Source organism: Physella acuta, unplaced genomic scaffold (assembly GCF_028476545.2).
Source record: "Physella acuta isolate Inbredline_101_S28 unplaced genomic scaffold, ASM2847654v3 ptg001449l, whole genome shotgun sequence".
NCBI classification, from domain to species: domain Eukaryota; kingdom Metazoa; phylum Mollusca; class Gastropoda; family Physidae; genus Physella; species Physella acuta.
This window is the reverse complement of record NW_026732964.1, coordinates 82,483-100,031: the sequence shown is the minus strand read 5'-3', so window position 1 is coordinate 100,031 and position 17,549 is coordinate 82,483. Positions and strand designations below refer to the sequence as shown.

Genomic DNA, 17,549 nt, shown 5'->3' with positions numbered 1-17,549 from the left:
TTGTTGGGTTCTTCTTCTTCTTAATTCTTTGTTCTTAAATTTTTAGTGTTGGAACACAACTGGTTTCATTGAGGCCATTGACTTCGATTTCAGCCTGCTTTGCTTTTTGGATTTGCTTCCATAGCCTTTGCCCAACAAAGAACAAACTACAAGGCAGCAGTTGTTTGATTTTGGAGTCCTCTCCCCTAGAAGAGTGGCTGTCCCCAGCCTCATCTGCCTGAGGATTCGAACTCGAGCCTTTTCGGTTTAGCAACCATGAGCTTTACAGACTCGACTACGCCGACTCCGGTTGTTGGGTTAATAGATTGGAGAGTGTAGAAAAAAGCTAAAGACACATACGTTATATACATTATTTTAAAAAAAAAAGCTTTGCAGTGTTAAAATAATTCACAAAAAATATTTGTTAACTAAATAAACAATACATTTTAACTATAGTGTTTTGTTTAAATAAACTTTTTCATTTGAAAATTTGAGAAAAGTTAAAAAAAATTCCCGACGTTTTTTACTTTTGTATGACCACCATTACCAATTTCATGTTCGTTGTTGTTTATCATGATAAGTTAATTTAACAAATAGAAATAAAATCAGCCTCTTCTCTTAATGAATTGATGTAATTGTAAAACTATTGTATAATCAGCTACTGAATTTAAGTATTAAATTACTTTTTTTTAACAGTAAACAATTCTAGAAATAACGATTTATACTTTTCGTTTAAAAAAACGTAAACGTAGAAATTGCTGGAACATCCAATACAGACCATGGTCGATAGACAAATCGTGACGAAATCCTGCTGAATATAATTCTTATCTAGCTCATCAGCCAGCAACGTGTAGGTCAGAAAAAAGGTGAAGTTGACCACCAAGTAGATTGTTGTGATCGTCATGAGCGTTCGCGTCGTGCGGTGGGATCCTGCGCCTTTGTTGGCTGACATATTCCTCCGTTTCCTGGTCGTAAGTTTAACTTTAATGCCGATTAACACCGATCCGATCAGGACGACAATCATGGGGACAATACTGCTCATGTAATTGAATATGTAGCCTTTAAAGAATGAAATCATTTCCCAGTTTGATGTACAAAACTCGGTAACTTCCATTGTTGCTGTTCCTGATACGTAATGAAAAGAAGCGCATGCACTGAAAAATACATTGCACGGTACCCAAAATGCATAAGCGATAATAACTACTGTTTTAGCCTTTTTGGGGGTCATTATTTGTTTAAATTTTAGTGGAAAATATACCGCTAAAACCCGTTCAACTGAAATTATAGGCGGTAGAGTCACGGATACGTACGACCCCCACATGATAAAGAAGATCATGATTCTGTCAAGGGTATAAACGAATACAGCTACATGATATGAATAATGCCAGCCTGTATACTTGTTTGTGAAATCTTCAGCTATGGTAAACGAAATCAAGTTCGTCAGGTAGATTGTACTGAACAGAGTCATTGAGTCTGCGATTGTTAAAGACATGAGGAATATGGTTGAAGATTTGTGGAGTCCGTCCTTCACCAAGACAGCAAGGCCGAACATGTTGGATATCAGGCCTACAATACCTATGGTAGGGTTTACGATGAACAACAAAGCAACGTGTACCTGGGCCATGACTTTGAACGAGGCACTCATGTATTCTGTTGATGACGTGTTAGCTGTGATTTCCGCCGTTGGTTGTGTCACATACATTGTCAGGTCATTAACTGTCGATAACTTTACTTTTTTAAAAAAATGGGTATAATGCTCAGAGTCGGGTTAGACCATTACGTTCTCAGTTTGTTTTTCTTGATCTAGGTTTACTCTAAAGTCTAAAGAACAGAAAATCGTCCGAATGAAGATTCTAAAACATGATCCATCTCATGCTGAAAAAAAAATGTTTTAATTTTAAAAAAAATTGTAAATGATATAAAATCGAAGAAATACCGATGAGGCAACAAACAAAATAAATACATATGACAAAGTATTCTGGCAAGATTGGCGATAAAGTAAGATTTTAAAAAAAAGTAAGTTTATCAATGAATAGTAAATACAAGTAATAATTTATTTGTTTTTAGAAAAAAATATCAATATATTGACAATGAAAAGAAAATGTATAAAATGATGATTACCTATTGATTTTTAAAATTACTAACAGGCGTATTTTTACGTGTTGCTGCAATCTTAGAAGATCAATGACACTAGTTATTGGATTTAAGGATGGCATCAATTAATGACGTCACTACTTCAGCCTACAGTCTTAGCGTAATGTTTTTCAATACATTGATTGATATAACACCGTTATTTTAATACATATAAAGAAAAGTTTGAACCGCTACATTATGTATTGAATACCTTAAACAAAATCGTAAAAGCGACTGAGGCGTTTTATACATTGTGATTAAAAAATCTGTGCATTTTTTTTAAAGATATTAGAAAATTATTTGCTTTTTTCATTTTGTGTAAATGTAAAAAGCTATTATTAAAAAAAAAGTTTTTAAAACTAGTTTAAAAACATACTTTAAATTTTAAATAGAATAAAAATCGCATTGCTAATAATCTTATTTTAATAAATACAAAGAAAAGTTTGGACTGCTACAGTATGTATTGAATACCTAAAACAAAATTGTATAAGCGACTGAGGTGTGTTATACATTGTGAATAAAAAAGCTGTGCATTTTTTTTTAAGATATTAGAAAAGTATTTTCTTTTATCTTTTTTTTGTGTAAATGTAAAAGCTATTATTAAAAAAAGTTTTTAAAAACTAGTTTAAAAACATACTTTAAATTTTTAAATAGAATAAAAATCGCATTGCTAATAATCTGCTAAAAACAAATCAACTCACACAATCTGTGTATACTAGTTTAGATAGTTAATATTTTATAGTTGAATCTTAAATTGATTTAAAAAATTAAACAGTTAATGAAGTCAAATTGTATGTCACATGGGTATGTAATCAGTTCCTGACCTACGTGTCCAGTTAGAAAGAACACGGCCTAGCTAAAGTTGTCGAAATTCCGGTCGCAAGTTTCGACTCAAGACTGTAATTTTTTTAAAATAAGTTAAAAGACGAAGTCAAAAGAAATTCAGCACGAAGAACCGATTTCGATAAAATGCTGTAATATACTTAAGCTCACAAAGTAAACCGACAAAGTTTTGAAAAAAAACAGCTTTGTGTATGTCTCTCAGATTTAATGACAACTACCTAATACTACTGTAAGTTTTATTGCACTTAGCGGCACTACTATAGTCATTTTCTAACGACTGAGAAAATCGAAAATTCAATAGTTGTGTACTACGCACGCATGAGCTTCTCCTACCATTAGCAATAGTATCTATGATTCACTGAGATGTATTTTCTTGCAGCATTTGTTAGCATTTGTACTCTCTGAAAATGACCCGGCCCGTATTTATATTTTATACAGATTAAATTTTTAAGCCTATATGTTTTCTGGAAGGTTTTTCAAATATTAAAATAAATATTGATGAACAAATTGGTTGCTCAATATAATTTTCAGTCACGAGATAATAATAAATTTATTAATTCAAATAAGACATTCAGCTGAGACGTTCGTAATAAAATCGTTTAATTTCTCACCTTTTTACTTTTGATTAGTTCAGAACGAGTTGGAAGTTAAATGTTGTGGCAATTTGCCTAAGGCAACAAGATGCACAAGAAAATACACGTCGTTAATAAAATAGCACTGCCTTTAATTATTTAATTTGATTTCAGGTCAACCCATTTATAATTAGATCACGTGATGATCATGTACCTAGGGCCGATCGGCACGTGCTGGCATTAGATAAAACCGAAATTATAATTTAAAGGTTGATCATGTACTTCATCGAGAGGGTTTATTTCCCCAGGATACAACTCTATCGTTTGGATTTAACGTTTGATAATTTTTTAACATATCGATGTGTTTTAAAATCGATGGACGGTTATGTGTTATATAAACGTGTAGTTTATGTTCTTTGAATGAATTTCATCCTAGAATCAAATTAATTGTAAGCTATACGTAATTCAAAAAGAAAATAATTTCCGAATGTAGTTAAGTTAACCGTTGCTGAAACGTCTCCTGTGCGTAAAGTGTAATTACTATATTAGAAATCGAACAGATTTTAAAATCAATATTTAGAAGTAGCTTACATAAAATAAAAATAAAGTCTGACAATTTACGCACACATTTTATACCGCATTCTCTGGTATGCTAGGGCTGTAGACTAAATAAAACCAGCGTCTAAAGAATAAGATACAAGAAATGTTGTATTGACATTGAAACATTTTGTGTTGAATTTTGTTTTACAGAGTAAAAAAATGCAAAAGTATAATAAAACTAGCTGATTTTACTCGTATGAAATCTAGAATCTTGACAAAGGCGTGCTAACAACATTACATATAATGGCATTGCTCGTTTTAATAATAACACGCGAAATAAAAAACACTACAACCTTAGACTTTATCTAATAGGAGTAGGTTTCTAGAGGTGAAAACAATTTAACAATGATATATCAGAATCCCTCAACTTGTGTCGGCACCGTGCAATTTTCCTGGAAATCCCAAAAGACAGTCCTACTTCTGCCACTTGCTTCCCCGCCGTGAGCCTCCATGTCTTCCTTGGCCTTCATTGCTATCTTTTTACCTTGAGGCGCCCAGTTTAGCGCCATTCCTGCGATATCATTACGGATTCATTCTAGGGACGTATACCCCATCCATCGCCATCTTTTTTTTTCAGTTATTTGCGATATAAACATGTATACTAATTCTAAATAAAAGAGCTGATCGCATTTAAATACATTTCATGTAAATAGATATTGTATTAAATCAAAGAAGTGAAATATTTTCGAACTCATTTATATGAATTGAATGGTGGTAGGTATTGTATTAATTTTGATCTAATAGGTGAAATATTTTAGAGCGCATTCATTTAAATTGGATGTTAGTGGATATTGTATGTAATTAAATAGGTAGTACTTTTTTAAAGACCGTATTCGTATAAATTTAAAACCTAGATTTTTTTTTTCACAGAAAATATTTGCGTTTACGTCCCGTTATGCGACGCACGGTGCCGGATCGTGGTGTGCCGTCAAGACACTATGTACAACGGGGAAATAAAATAACACAATAGTTCTGTGTTGTCTTATAGTAAGTGGAGGAATCCACCAAAAACGTTCACAAACTTCTACCAAAATTCTAAAAGGGGACGGTACCGACATATTATATATATTTGACTGCTAACCTGGAACTCTGGATTTGGGATCTCGTAGTCTGATGGGTAATTGACTCCTTAGCGAAGGTAAAGGCGGCTGGGCATAGCACTGACCACTAGTGTTTCTTTCAGACTTTTTTTTCTCTGGGGGTGGGGTGGACTAAATTTTCCGGGAGTGTGTGTGTGTGGAGGGGGGGAGTGATTCTAATAGATGCCTAAAAGAATTACAGACCACTCTATCCTTTTATATCCGAGGTCACAGAAACACATGAAATCTTTAATTTTTTAAAAACTTTGATTTATTTTCAGACTTTGACAAAACAGCGCTTCACTGTAGACGTATTTGTGTTTAGTAAAAAAAAAAAACCAAAAAAAAAACAACAAACCAACCACATAAACTCGGATCATTAGTCGTCACTTTTAGCTATTCTTTTGTTGGCCTCTGAGGTTTGATGGTAGATCACACGACTGCTAACCCGAAAGTCACAAGTTCGAATCCGGGTTCATGTCAGTATAACGTCTCTGAGTCAACCCAGTTCTAATGAGTACCTGCCTCTCTTTAGGGAAAGTGTATAGTGCTGACTGCACTATGCTTTCAAAAACCTTGGTAATTGAAACAGGTGAACTCTACTTCACCTGTCCAATCTTCAGGTTCGAAAGGGTGCTTAACTTACCTACAAATGGTTAGCGATGTATTTAGCGTTACTGGGAACAAGGAACTGTTGCCATGCCCACCAGTGGTCAGCATGTGTGGGTTTCCTTTACACTTAAAGACAACACGTTACTCAGTGGTTATAGTCTGATTATTAAGCCCACAAGAATTCTAATGCACCAGACTACATTTGCCAGTCAAGATTATGAAATGGAATTCTAATTTGTTCTTGTGTTAAACAAATATAACGTCTCTATCCAGAAGGGGCAACATATTACCTATACAATTTGGAATCAGCATTGCCGCAGGAGCTGCCGTAAGGAAACCAGAGTTGTGATCCTATCACATGAGGTCTTCACTTCTGTTTGATTTCTGATTTTTTCTCTCCTAGATGGGTTGCTGTCCCTAGCCAAACTAACCTTATCTGCCCGAGGTTCAAACTCTAGACTTGCGGGTTAGCAACCGCGCACTTTATACCCACTTTATCACTCCGACCATTACACTCCGACGAATAAGGAACACTTAATCAAAATGTATTATTTGATGGCACATACATTGAATAAAAATATTATATACATTCATTTTTACACGTTGGAGTGTTTGGATTTCTGTTGAATTTCGAGGAAACTACTACCTTGAGAAGCCGATTGAAAAAAAAAATAAATGACACCTACATGAGCAATAATATTAAACTTATTAACAACATATGGTTGTATGTTGCTTCCAGAGACATCGGTCCCGCCCAGTGGGCTAAGGGTGAGTACCCTAGCAGAGGCGTAGCGACCCTTCCGGCGCCCGGGGACAAACTTTTCGATTTGCACCCCCCTCAAACTTTCGATCGACTTGCACCCCCCCCCCCCCTCGAGATTTCCATTTGCCCCCCCCCCCCCCATCAAACTTTCGATTTGCAACCCCCCTCGAGATTTCGATTTGCACCCCCCTCAAACTTTCAATTTATTTTTCCAACCAATTTTGGCGCCCCCTAAGGTCGGCGCCCGGGGACATGTGTCCCCCCCTGCCCCCCCCCCCCCCCCTCGCTACGCTACTATACCCTGGCAAAATACAAAGGGGTGATGGGTTGCCGTGCACTTTAGTCATCTTTCTAGCTTTGCTGGAATCGTACAATGTGATGCTGAGCATTACATTTGGTACCAACTGCCGTTGCTGAAGTTACCGCAGGGAAACCAGAGTTGTAATCGTAGCACGTAAGGAGCACCACTCTTCTTTGATTTAAGATTTTTCTCTCCCAGATGGGTTTCTGTCCATGTTAAACGAGCCTTATCTTTTAAAGAATAATATTCTTAGCAGTGAACATGCGCGCTCCCATCAGAGCGTGCTAACACCAGTCTTACGAAAAGGGTAAAGGTAAAATATAATTTTCGCCTTCAATTCTGTGCGGAATTTTCTGTTCGTTTTTTTATGGTTACTTAGCTCACGTTAGGGTAGGTAAGTTTGGTCACAGAAACTATACTTCATTTCCCCCGTAGACCGACAGGTTTGAAAGGAAACTTTTTTTACTTAACTTAATCCGTTTCTCTTCTTTTAGAACCTTGATTTAGTTATCATTTTTAACCCCTAACTTTTCATAAAAATTCAAAAGGTCATTTTTTGAAATATACAGCATCAAAACTATTTGTATATTCAAATACTTTGTAAACGCAAGTTTAATAAAGGAAACAAAGACTAAATAGATGTAAATACTACATCTTGACTGATTTGAAATTTGACACATTTAAAAAAATTGTCAAAATATTATTCATGTTTTCTTTACAAACATTATAATTTTTGTTTAGTTTTAGCTTCTAATTGCAAATTTAGAAAATAGTAATAAGTAACCTTACATTTTAAAGAAAGTAACATAATTTCATAAATGTATACGGGCACTTAGTTAAAATTTAAATACTAAGTTATTTTTTTATTAACATGAAAAATTTCCAGAAATAAAGATTTATATTTTTCATTTAAAATGACATAAACGTAGAAATTACTAGAACAGCCGATACAGACCAGGGTGGTCAAAACGACGGTGAGAAAATCTTGCTGTATGTAATTCTTATCTATCTCACCTGTGAGCAAAGTCGTGGTCAGAAAAAAGGTAAAATTGACCACAAAATAGATGGATGTGATTGTCATTAGAGTGCGCGTCGCCCGGTGAGAATTGGAACCATTACTCGTTGTCATGTTCCTCCTATTTTTTGTGCTTAGTTTAATTTTAATGCTGACCAACACTGATCCGATTAAGACGATAACTAATGGGAATATACTGCTCATGTAGTTGAATATGTAGCCTTTAAAGAATGAAATAATTTCCCACTTTGAGGTACAGAATTCTGTGATTTCCATTGTAGCTGTACCCGATGAGTATTGGAATGAAGCGCATGCAGTGAAGAAAATATTGCAAGGAAGCCAGAAAATGTAAGCGATGATGACAATAGCTTTAGCTTTTTTTGTGGTCATTATTTGTTTAAATTTTAATGGAAAGTATACGGCGAAAACCCGCTCCACGGAAATTATTGGCGGAAGAGTCACAGATATGTACGACCCCCACATCATGAGAAACACCATGATCCGGTCTAAAGTATACACGAACAAAGCTACAATGTATGAATAATGCCAGCCTGTATACGTGTAAGTGAAATCCTCAGCTATCATAAACGAGATTAGGTTCGTGAAGTAGACTGCGAAAACCAGAGTCATTGAGTCTGCGATCGTTAAAGACATGAGGAATATGGTTGAAGATTTGTGGAGTCCGTCCTTCACTAAGACAGCAAGGCCGAACATGTTGGATATCAGACCTACAATACCTATAGTAGGGTTTACGATGAACAGCAAAGCAACGTGTACCTGGGCCATGACCTTGAACGATGCGCTCATGTGTTCTGTTGATGACGTGTTAGCTGTGATTCCAGCCGTTGGTTGTGTCACATACATTATCATGTCATAAATTATGGCAGACATTAATTTTTAAAAAGGTTAAGTTGATTTTGTTTTCGTTACCTTCACAGATTTTTTTCTTCTTGAAACTCCTTCGTTCTATAAAAGATAAACCATTAAAATTGGTTTTAGCATTTACAAATACAAATATTACACAATTTAGAAAAAAAAAACAGTGCATCACACTGCAAACCATTTAATAACAAATGTTCGTGTGAATGTAACTACATTAGCGATCCGCTACTATATACCACCAACAGTGATTAATAGTTTAAGAATCTTTTTTTCGTACACAAAAACTATTATTATTTACCTAATTTCGAATACGTATCAAAAATGGATTAAAATAGAAAAAAAAACTGATGATGATGGTTCTTTACTTAAAACTCACAAATAACATACAATTAATGTTCAGGAGTAATAACCGTATCGTCATTTCTACCGCAGTGATTTTATAACATTTTGAAAATCGGATGGTATAGCATGTAAAAAACAAATGATGAGAATTAGTTGAAGTTTGATCCAAAAGATTGTATTTAAGTCTAAATTGAGTCGGAGGATTTTACCACAAAACCACCACCACCAAACAGACATGCATCGTATATCTAGAAATATCTTGCAAGATTTTTATTATTTTAGCGCCCGAATTAAATAGACAACCTGACTACGTTAAAGTGTGTTGATATCTGTCACACGTCATAGGGCTACATTATACCCCACAACTGGCGTATTAGCGATTTTTTAGTAATTTTCTGAAGACCGAGTAAATCGACTAATCAATAAGTTTGTACTACAGAAGTATACTCTTACCCAGCACTATTATTTAGGGTTCAATATACTTGTCTCCTTTACAGTCTTTATAAATAACTCTAGTACTCTGTCTCAAAATGTGAACAGCGTGTCTACGTTTTATAACAATTTAATGTAAGATTTTCAGGAATATTTTTTTTCAAATTAAAAGGCGAATGTCCCTGGTTAATAAACGTTTTGCCCGAGATAATTTTCGTCAATAAATTTTATAGGTTAGTTACCTGAGCTTATGCTCCGGGCGATTGAAGTAATCATGAAATCGTTTAATTTCTCAACATTCTACATGGTGCGGAGCCTGCTGGAAATTAAACTGCAGTCAGAGATAGCCGAAGGGAACAAGATGTAAACAAGACGATTGTCATGGATTACAAAATTTTTTTTTATTGTTTAATTGGATATAGTATTTCAGGTCGAAGCGTTTACATCGGGGCTATGATTTCTCTGTATCTAACGAGCAAACAGCACGTTTTGATGCTAGAGTAAATTTGAGAAACAATTTAGAGGTTGGTTCTAAGGATAAAAATACGTCATTCGTTTGGATTTCTTGATAGCTTAATAAATTAATGTGGTTTTGTTGATCGCGAATTACATTTAACTTACGGCGTTTTGTATTTAAAATATATTTAGGAATTGTGTATTTCAATACATTACTTCAAATTAAAACCCTTTCTGAAAGCAATGTTTAGATGTATTACAAACACACATTAAACGTTTGAATCCAATGAGTTCGAAAGTGATTATAATTAAATATACTTAGAATAAAAACATGTATTACGTACACAAGGACTGTAAAATTTAAAAAGGAATAGATAAATACTTTCTTTATCATAGCTCATGTACTCTATGTAGCAATGTGCAGGGCAGTATCTAGATCTATATTTTATATCATTTTATAAGTAAAGTGTTAGCTTTTTTTCTGGAATTGTGACACAGTTAAAATACACATTGATTAGTAAATTGACTGCTCGATAAAATTTCTGTCTTGAGAAACAGAATAGATTTTTAGAAGACTTTCGCATTAGCTCTAATGTGAGACGTTTGTAGTAATAAATAAATCGTTTAATTTATTAACATTTTGACTTGTGATTAGCTCAGAGCGAGTTGGAAGTTAAATGTTTTTACAATTAGCCTAAGCGAACAAGATGCAGAAGAAGATTAATTAAATTAAATAGCGCAACTTTGATAATTTAATTGGATTTAATATTTTCAGGTCAAACCGTTCACATTGGATCTCATGTTGATCCAATCCATAGGATCGACAGGCGCGCGTTGATGTTGGATGAAACCGAAATGTACACAGACAAGAAGGGTTAACTTCCCTAGGGTAAAATCTCTCTCGTTTAGATTTAACTTTTGATAGCTTGACAGAGAAACTAGGCGGTTGGGCTCAGTGCTGACCACACGATCTATCTGTATGCCGTGGTCATTGAAACAGACTAATTCTACTTCATCTACCCACATTGACATGGGTACATACAGAAAAAAAAGTTGCATTAGAAATTTTTAAAAATGTGACTTCATTGGCGTTCGCAGAGAAATCCCGTGTGAAATTCACGTCTGTGGCGAAGTATACTGTCAAGACTACCAAGAGCAACAACAACCTTATCAATATTTTTGCATTGAAACGAGCGTTTTGAAAGAATGAAATTACACAAGTGAAAATGCTATTTGGATTCGCTTTAAACTATGGTTATTATCATCATTCCATGTTGTTTAATATCACAGCCAAGGATGATAAGCAGACGGGGAATGTCAAGAACGCCGCTTAGTCGTATATCGTCATATCGTCATAAGGCTCCATCATAGTCAAAGCCCTAGGAGAGGAGGGTGCTGTCTCCTAAGCAGGTAATGATCGCGTGTTATATTTCGTGCAAGTCTGTCCGTAACTTCAAAGTGAAAAACAAACAACAATAGAAATACAGAACACACGAAGCCAAGAATTTATGATATCGGAAACAAATGCAATTTCAATAGGATGATTTTCACCATACATATTTGCTGAGTATGAGATACTATATTATCAGACACATTAAGATTTTTCCTGACCATAAGAGAGATTAACATGATTGTTACCAAATTTTTGAGTTTCATGTATATCTGGTGAATATCAATTATTCTGTAGCACTAGATACATTAAAATGTTTACTATTTCGTGGTTTCAAATAATTACTATAAATTAAGTTTAATAATTTGATTGGTATGGAAGGCGTGGCTAGCGCTAGACTACCAAGGCGAAAATTTGGAGTTCAAATCAGTAGAACGTCTCTGAGTCCACACTGCTGTAATGGTTACCTAACTCACATTAGGGGAAATAAAGGCGGCTGGGGATATTGCTGACCACATTATCCTTTCGTATCACGAGGTCACTGCAAAAGATGAACTCTACTTCATCAGCTCCATGTGTCTAGAGCACGAAAGGGAAAAAATGATGATGAATATGATTTTTTATATTCTGAGGTGGAGAAATTACATTATCCTAGTGATATCTTTCATAAAGGAAATCAACCAACAGTTCGATTCATGTACTAACTGGATGATTGTAGATTATGATACGTGGATACATCATCAAATACCAAATATTTCTTCAAGCAGCATATGTTTATTTCACAGATTTTCTTTACTTTTCTTAACAAAAGTTCAACTGTTATTTGTATCTTTCAGACATACATACGACATATAAATTATCTATCATCGCTGTTGAGATATTTTAATGCCAGACAATTCAATAAAAAATATGAAAGCAAAGAAAATATTAAATACGTAAAGCGAAAACAGGATTTCTCATTTTGGAAAAAAAAAGTTTAAGTAAGCTTTTTAAAACTTAGAATTTACATTTAACTGTTCAAACTTCTTAAATATTATAATTTAAACAATGATTGTACAATTATTAGTAAAAATGAAATAGTTATTTAATCTATACATTCATTTACTAAATATATCAACATCATTTTTGCTTTGCTGTTCAAACTATTTTTAGCAACAGACGTTTTTCCACAAAAGCTTATTACTGAAAATTCAAGGCCAATTGAGGTCAATGGTTATCCTTATTTAAAGTGCGGTTTTTTCCTTTCGACACCAAATTGTTTTAAAGGTCCGCCTAAAGCCTGAGCTCATTGCAAGAAATATAAACAAATGGATGGAAGCGTTTAGAAAATCTAAGATAAAGATAAAAGACACGGTGAGAAAAAACAGGTCGTTGTATTTCCTGAGCAGGTAAAACTCTGGCTCCACCATCTGGGCCAAGTAAAACACGACTCGTGGGAACAGGTTGATGATGTAGACAAAGGTCACGGACAGGAGAGTCAAGGCCACTTGTTTTTCCCTGGCTGATAACGTCAGAATGGACGAGGCGTTGTCTGATTTGTGCTTCATGAACCGTGACGATTTCTTCAGGTGAAATACGGTCAGGTAGGAACAGATACAAATGATGAAAAAACTAACGGATGGGAGGATTATACCGACGGCTTGGTAGTAGCTCATGATGATGTCAGATTTATTAAGGTAAAGTTTAGTGAATGCGAGTTTAGCGATTGTGGCGTTAAACTCCGGACTGAATTCGAAGACGATCTGGTATATGCCGTAGATGACGGTGTAGGAACCAAAGACAAGGATGGATATCGCCGTCACACAAAGTATTGTCACTTTACGAGTGATCATCAGCTTGGCCTTGAAGGGCAGGCTAACACTCAGACATCTCTCCACAGAAACAAAAGCCGCTAGAGCGTAAGAAACATAACCAGCGAAGATCGTCGTGTACTCGAAGTACGGGATTGTTAAAATCCTCCACGAAAATCCTACACTTGGGGAAATCAATTCCAGCGGGCCGTATAATCTGTGGATTAACCCACACATACATCTTATTAAGTCCCAGGTGGATATAGAGAACATAGATATGACGGGGCCTTCTTTGAAGCCCTGGTGCCGAAACACTGTGATGATAAGCAAGTTGTTAACTGCGCCCAGCAAGGAGAGAAACAGAATGATCCAGAAGTTGACCACCGTTTTAATGTTGCTTAGATTTCCCGGGCTCAGAAAGGTGTAGGTTGCTGATCGTTTATTCATCGTTAAGAATAAAATAGTCTCGTTTTGTTTGATGTGTTCCATTCCACCTTTTAATTTTGTTGAAAAATGGAGCCTAATTTTTAAGCCTCGTGAGTTATCAATTCTGTTGTAGAATTTAGTGTAGCAATATGCTCATTTATGTAGTCTGGTTATAGTTCTCTAAACTACTAAACTTTAAGTTCTGAAAAATCTTTATCTCGCATGAATTTTCTTTCTCTAATCTCTTTTTAGTAAGCATTTGATAAAAAAATGATTTTATAAAAAGAACAGTAATACTAAATTAATCTTTTCGCATTATATAATAAACAGTAATGTTTCATCTAGTAGATACCCGTCTGTATGAAACACCTACGATTTGTAATTTTTTTCACGTGATGTTAAATTAAATATAATTTATTGTCTACGTTTTTTTTTAAATTTCTGTTTTATCTTGCGGAAGAACCCTGACTGCTTTGTAAAGAATTCAAAAAGACGGTGCCTTTGATTTTTTAAAAATAAATTACAGCATTTCTTTGTCGCAAGATAAAAGGAGCAGAAAAAAATATTCATAAAAAGATGTAATTACACTAGAAAGGAATTTGCCTTCGCATAAACTACAAATTCTGTGTTCATAGTTATTTTGGCATTGAAGAATAATTGACATAAGTTTATGATTAATATCTAGCAAGTTTTCATTGTATAGAACAAGTTTTCGCTCAGTTAAATTCTAATGTACACAAGGACGGAGACAGAAATCGGTTGGTATATCTATCTATTTTGATGAATGATCTATTTACGAAGAATGATCTCAGACATTATCTCGTAGAAAAAGTATATGAAGCAGCCATGATCTTGGACAAAATCTTTAAAAAAATAAAATACTGTTTAGAAAAATATGAGGCGATTAAATATTTTAAAATTGATTGTTAAAAGCCGTATGGTAATTATTTGTATTTTATTAAATTAATTTTTAAAAAAGCAAAAGCATAAAAAAATATTTTAATAACAAAGGATTTTAAAATGTAAATTTGTAAAAGATATAAAAAGTTTCCTTTAAAATTGATAAAATTCATACATTCATACAAGTTAATAATACAATTTCAACGATATAAAAAGGAGTATTTTTTTAAAATAAAAATTTACTTCGGCATCTGTATCATAGCGTTAAACTATGGATTCTCTTTGATAATACATTGAATTAAAAAAAAAGAACGCGATAACTAAATGGGTAAACCAACGTATTTAGTCTAACAATTATTGTATAACAGACATTCAGAAAACATGTTATATCGGTGATAATTCGAGAGATTGGCTTAATTTTTTTTTGTTTCGCAAAAGAAAAAAAACGCAAGAGAAGAGTACCAACACACTTAATGATGTTGTATATTTGTTCAATGCGAAAGAGGTAAAACCTCACTTGTTTCTTGAATAATAAATCGACATAAAACTCAAACTTACATATTATATTACATTTTATATATATATATATATATATATATATATATATATATATATATATATATATATATATATATATATATATATATATATATATATATATATATATATATATATATATATATATGTGTGTGTGTGTGTTTGTAAAAAAACGATCTTACTTTTAAAACATAATTTTGTTGTACTTGTTTTAAAAACATATTTGCATTTTAGAAATCTGCATCAGTATAGTTGCTGTAAAACTCAGTGTTAAAATAAGGATACGTATTTCTACAATACAATGGGCATGGAGCACATTAACAACAATCTAACCACTGTATTCCGTACAACCTTTAGACCAACGGCTGGCAACAACTTATTGAGTCCAGTACTTCTAGAGAACGTTAAAACCGTGGTCAAGCTCTGGATACTTTCCATTCTGCCGTGCATCGGCGTGGTTACAAACTCCTTGAACATCACAGTGTTTCGGCGTCAAGGCTTCAAAGAAGGTCCCGTCATCTCGATGTTCTCGTTATCCGTTTGGGACCTGCTAAAGTGTGTCTGCGGTCTGATACATCAGCTGTACGGACCGTTGGGTTTAGTCTCGCCCGTTCTCGGGATCTCGTGGGAAAATGCAACAATCCCGTACTTCGAGTACACGACGATCTTCGCTGGTTATGTTTCTTACGCTCTAGCGGCTTTTGTTTCTGTGGAGAGATGTCTGAGTGTTAGCCTGCCCTTCAAGGCCAAGCTGATGATCACTCGTAAAGTGACAATACTTTGTGTGACGGCGATATCCATCCTTGTCTTTGGTTCCTACACCGTCATCTACGGCATATACCAGGTCGTCTTCGAGTTCAGCCCGGAGTTTAACGCCACAATCGCTAAACTCGCGTTCACTAAACTTTACCTGAACAAATCTGACATCATCATGAGCTACTACCAAGCCGTCGGTATCATTCTCCCATCCGTTAGTTTTTTCATCATTTGTATCTGTTCCTACCTGACCGTATTTCACCTGAAGAAATCGTCACGGTTCATGAAGCACAAATCAGACAACGCGTCGTCCACCACGACGTTGTCAGCCAGAGAAAAACAAGTGGCCTTGACTCTTCTGTCCGTGACCTTTGTCTACATCATCAACCTGTTCCCACGAGTCGTGTTTTACTTGGCCCAGATGGTGGAGCCAGAGTTTTACCTGCTGAGGAAATACAACGACCTGTTTTTCCTCACCGTGATTTTTATCTTTATCTTAGATTTTTTAAACGCCTCCATCCATTTGTTTATATTTCTTGTAATGAGCTCCAGCTTTAGGCGGACCTTTAAATCGATTTGGTGTCGAAAGGAAAAACTACACATGAAATAAATGCATTTCAACAACAAAAGAACCACTCACTATTTCCCATTGCAAAAGTTTACCTTCTTTCCAAATCTACACGCTTCTACCCTCTCATACCAGAACTACGTTCCACAATCCCCATCAAATTTATTTCCAAAGTATAGTTCTCATAAATCCACAACTTCTCCTCATAATAAATTCTCCAAAGCCGGACTTTATGTTAAACATCGACTTTATTTGTTTATGGTTGTAAATTTTCTGATACTTTAGCCCATAATTTTATATAGAAATTGATCTTACCATGCAAAGGTACGACGCACCCGACATTTATAAAAATAGTGCTAACTGTGTAATAGTTCGACATAACTATGATAGCAGCGGATTGCGTTCATTTTAATTTTGTCAGCTTTCAAAGAAGGCTTTACATCTATTGAATATTGTCAGTAGCGTAGCGAGAGGGGGGGGGGGGCGGGGGGGGGGGGAGACATATGTCCCCGGGCGCCGAACTTAGGGGGCGCCAAAATGGGTTGGAAAGATAAATTGAAAGGTTGAGGGTGGTGTAAATCGAAAGTTTGAGGGGGGGGGGTGCAAATGGAAATCTCGAGGGGGGGGGGGGTGCAAATCGAAAAGTTTGTCCCCGGGCGCCGGGAAGGGTCGCTACGCCTCTCAATGTTGTATTTATGTCGTCGACGTAACACTTTTTTATTACAACAAACTTTGTGTTAATTACCAAGTTAACTTCTGTAAATTTACTCTTTAGCTTTGATTCTCGCATACGTTTTATAAATAGATTTTTCCAAGAAAATTATTATTTTGCGTAGATTACTATAAAATTTTAAATATTCTATTTAGTACTTTACACTTTTACATATCTTTACTTGCCTCGTTTGGTTTTCCCAGTCATCGTCAATTGCAGTTAAACTTAAAAAATAAATAAATTATAAAACGATGTTCTTAATATCGCCATGATTCTTTATGTTATCGACCTATTTTCACGATCGCTTGTGATATAATTAATGTGATGTTGTCTACGTTGAGATTAATATAAAAACATTTATGTTTCAAAAATGTATTTGTATGCTACCAAAACTGATTGTAAAAAAAATACATCAATAAAAATGTTAACATTAAAAATAAAACGTTTTATTAATAAAGAGG

General features: G+C 34.8%; 2 protein-coding genes across 2 annotated transcripts; one reads left to right on the top strand and one right to left on the bottom strand.

Moving 5' to 3' along the window:
• Positions 1 to 12,622: 12,622 nt before the first annotated feature.
• On the bottom strand, positions 12,623 to 13,636 carry LOC131927942 (uncharacterized). The gene has a single exon (XM_059283824.1). It carries the CDS (start codon positions 13,634 to 13,636, stop codon positions 12,623 to 12,625), a length of 1,014 nt encoding a protein of 337 aa, XP_059139807.1.
• A 1,717-nt stretch (positions 13,637 to 15,353) lies between these two features.
• Positions 15,354 to 16,418, top strand: LOC131927941 (uncharacterized). The gene has a single exon (XM_059283823.1). It carries the CDS (start codon positions 15,354 to 15,356, stop codon positions 16,416 to 16,418), a length of 1,065 nt encoding a protein of 354 aa, XP_059139806.1.
• Positions 16,419 to 17,549: the final 1,131 nt, after the last annotated feature.

What these genes read in the sequence shown, in the direction of transcription:
- LOC131927942 (XM_059283824.1), bottom strand. Translation starts at nt 13,636, where the DNA reads ATGAATAAACGATCAGCAACCTACACCTTTCTGAGCCCGGGAAATCTA.
- LOC131927941 (XM_059283823.1), top strand. Translation starts at nt 15,354, where the DNA reads ATGGGCATGGAGCACATTAACAACAATCTAACCACTGTATTCCGTACA.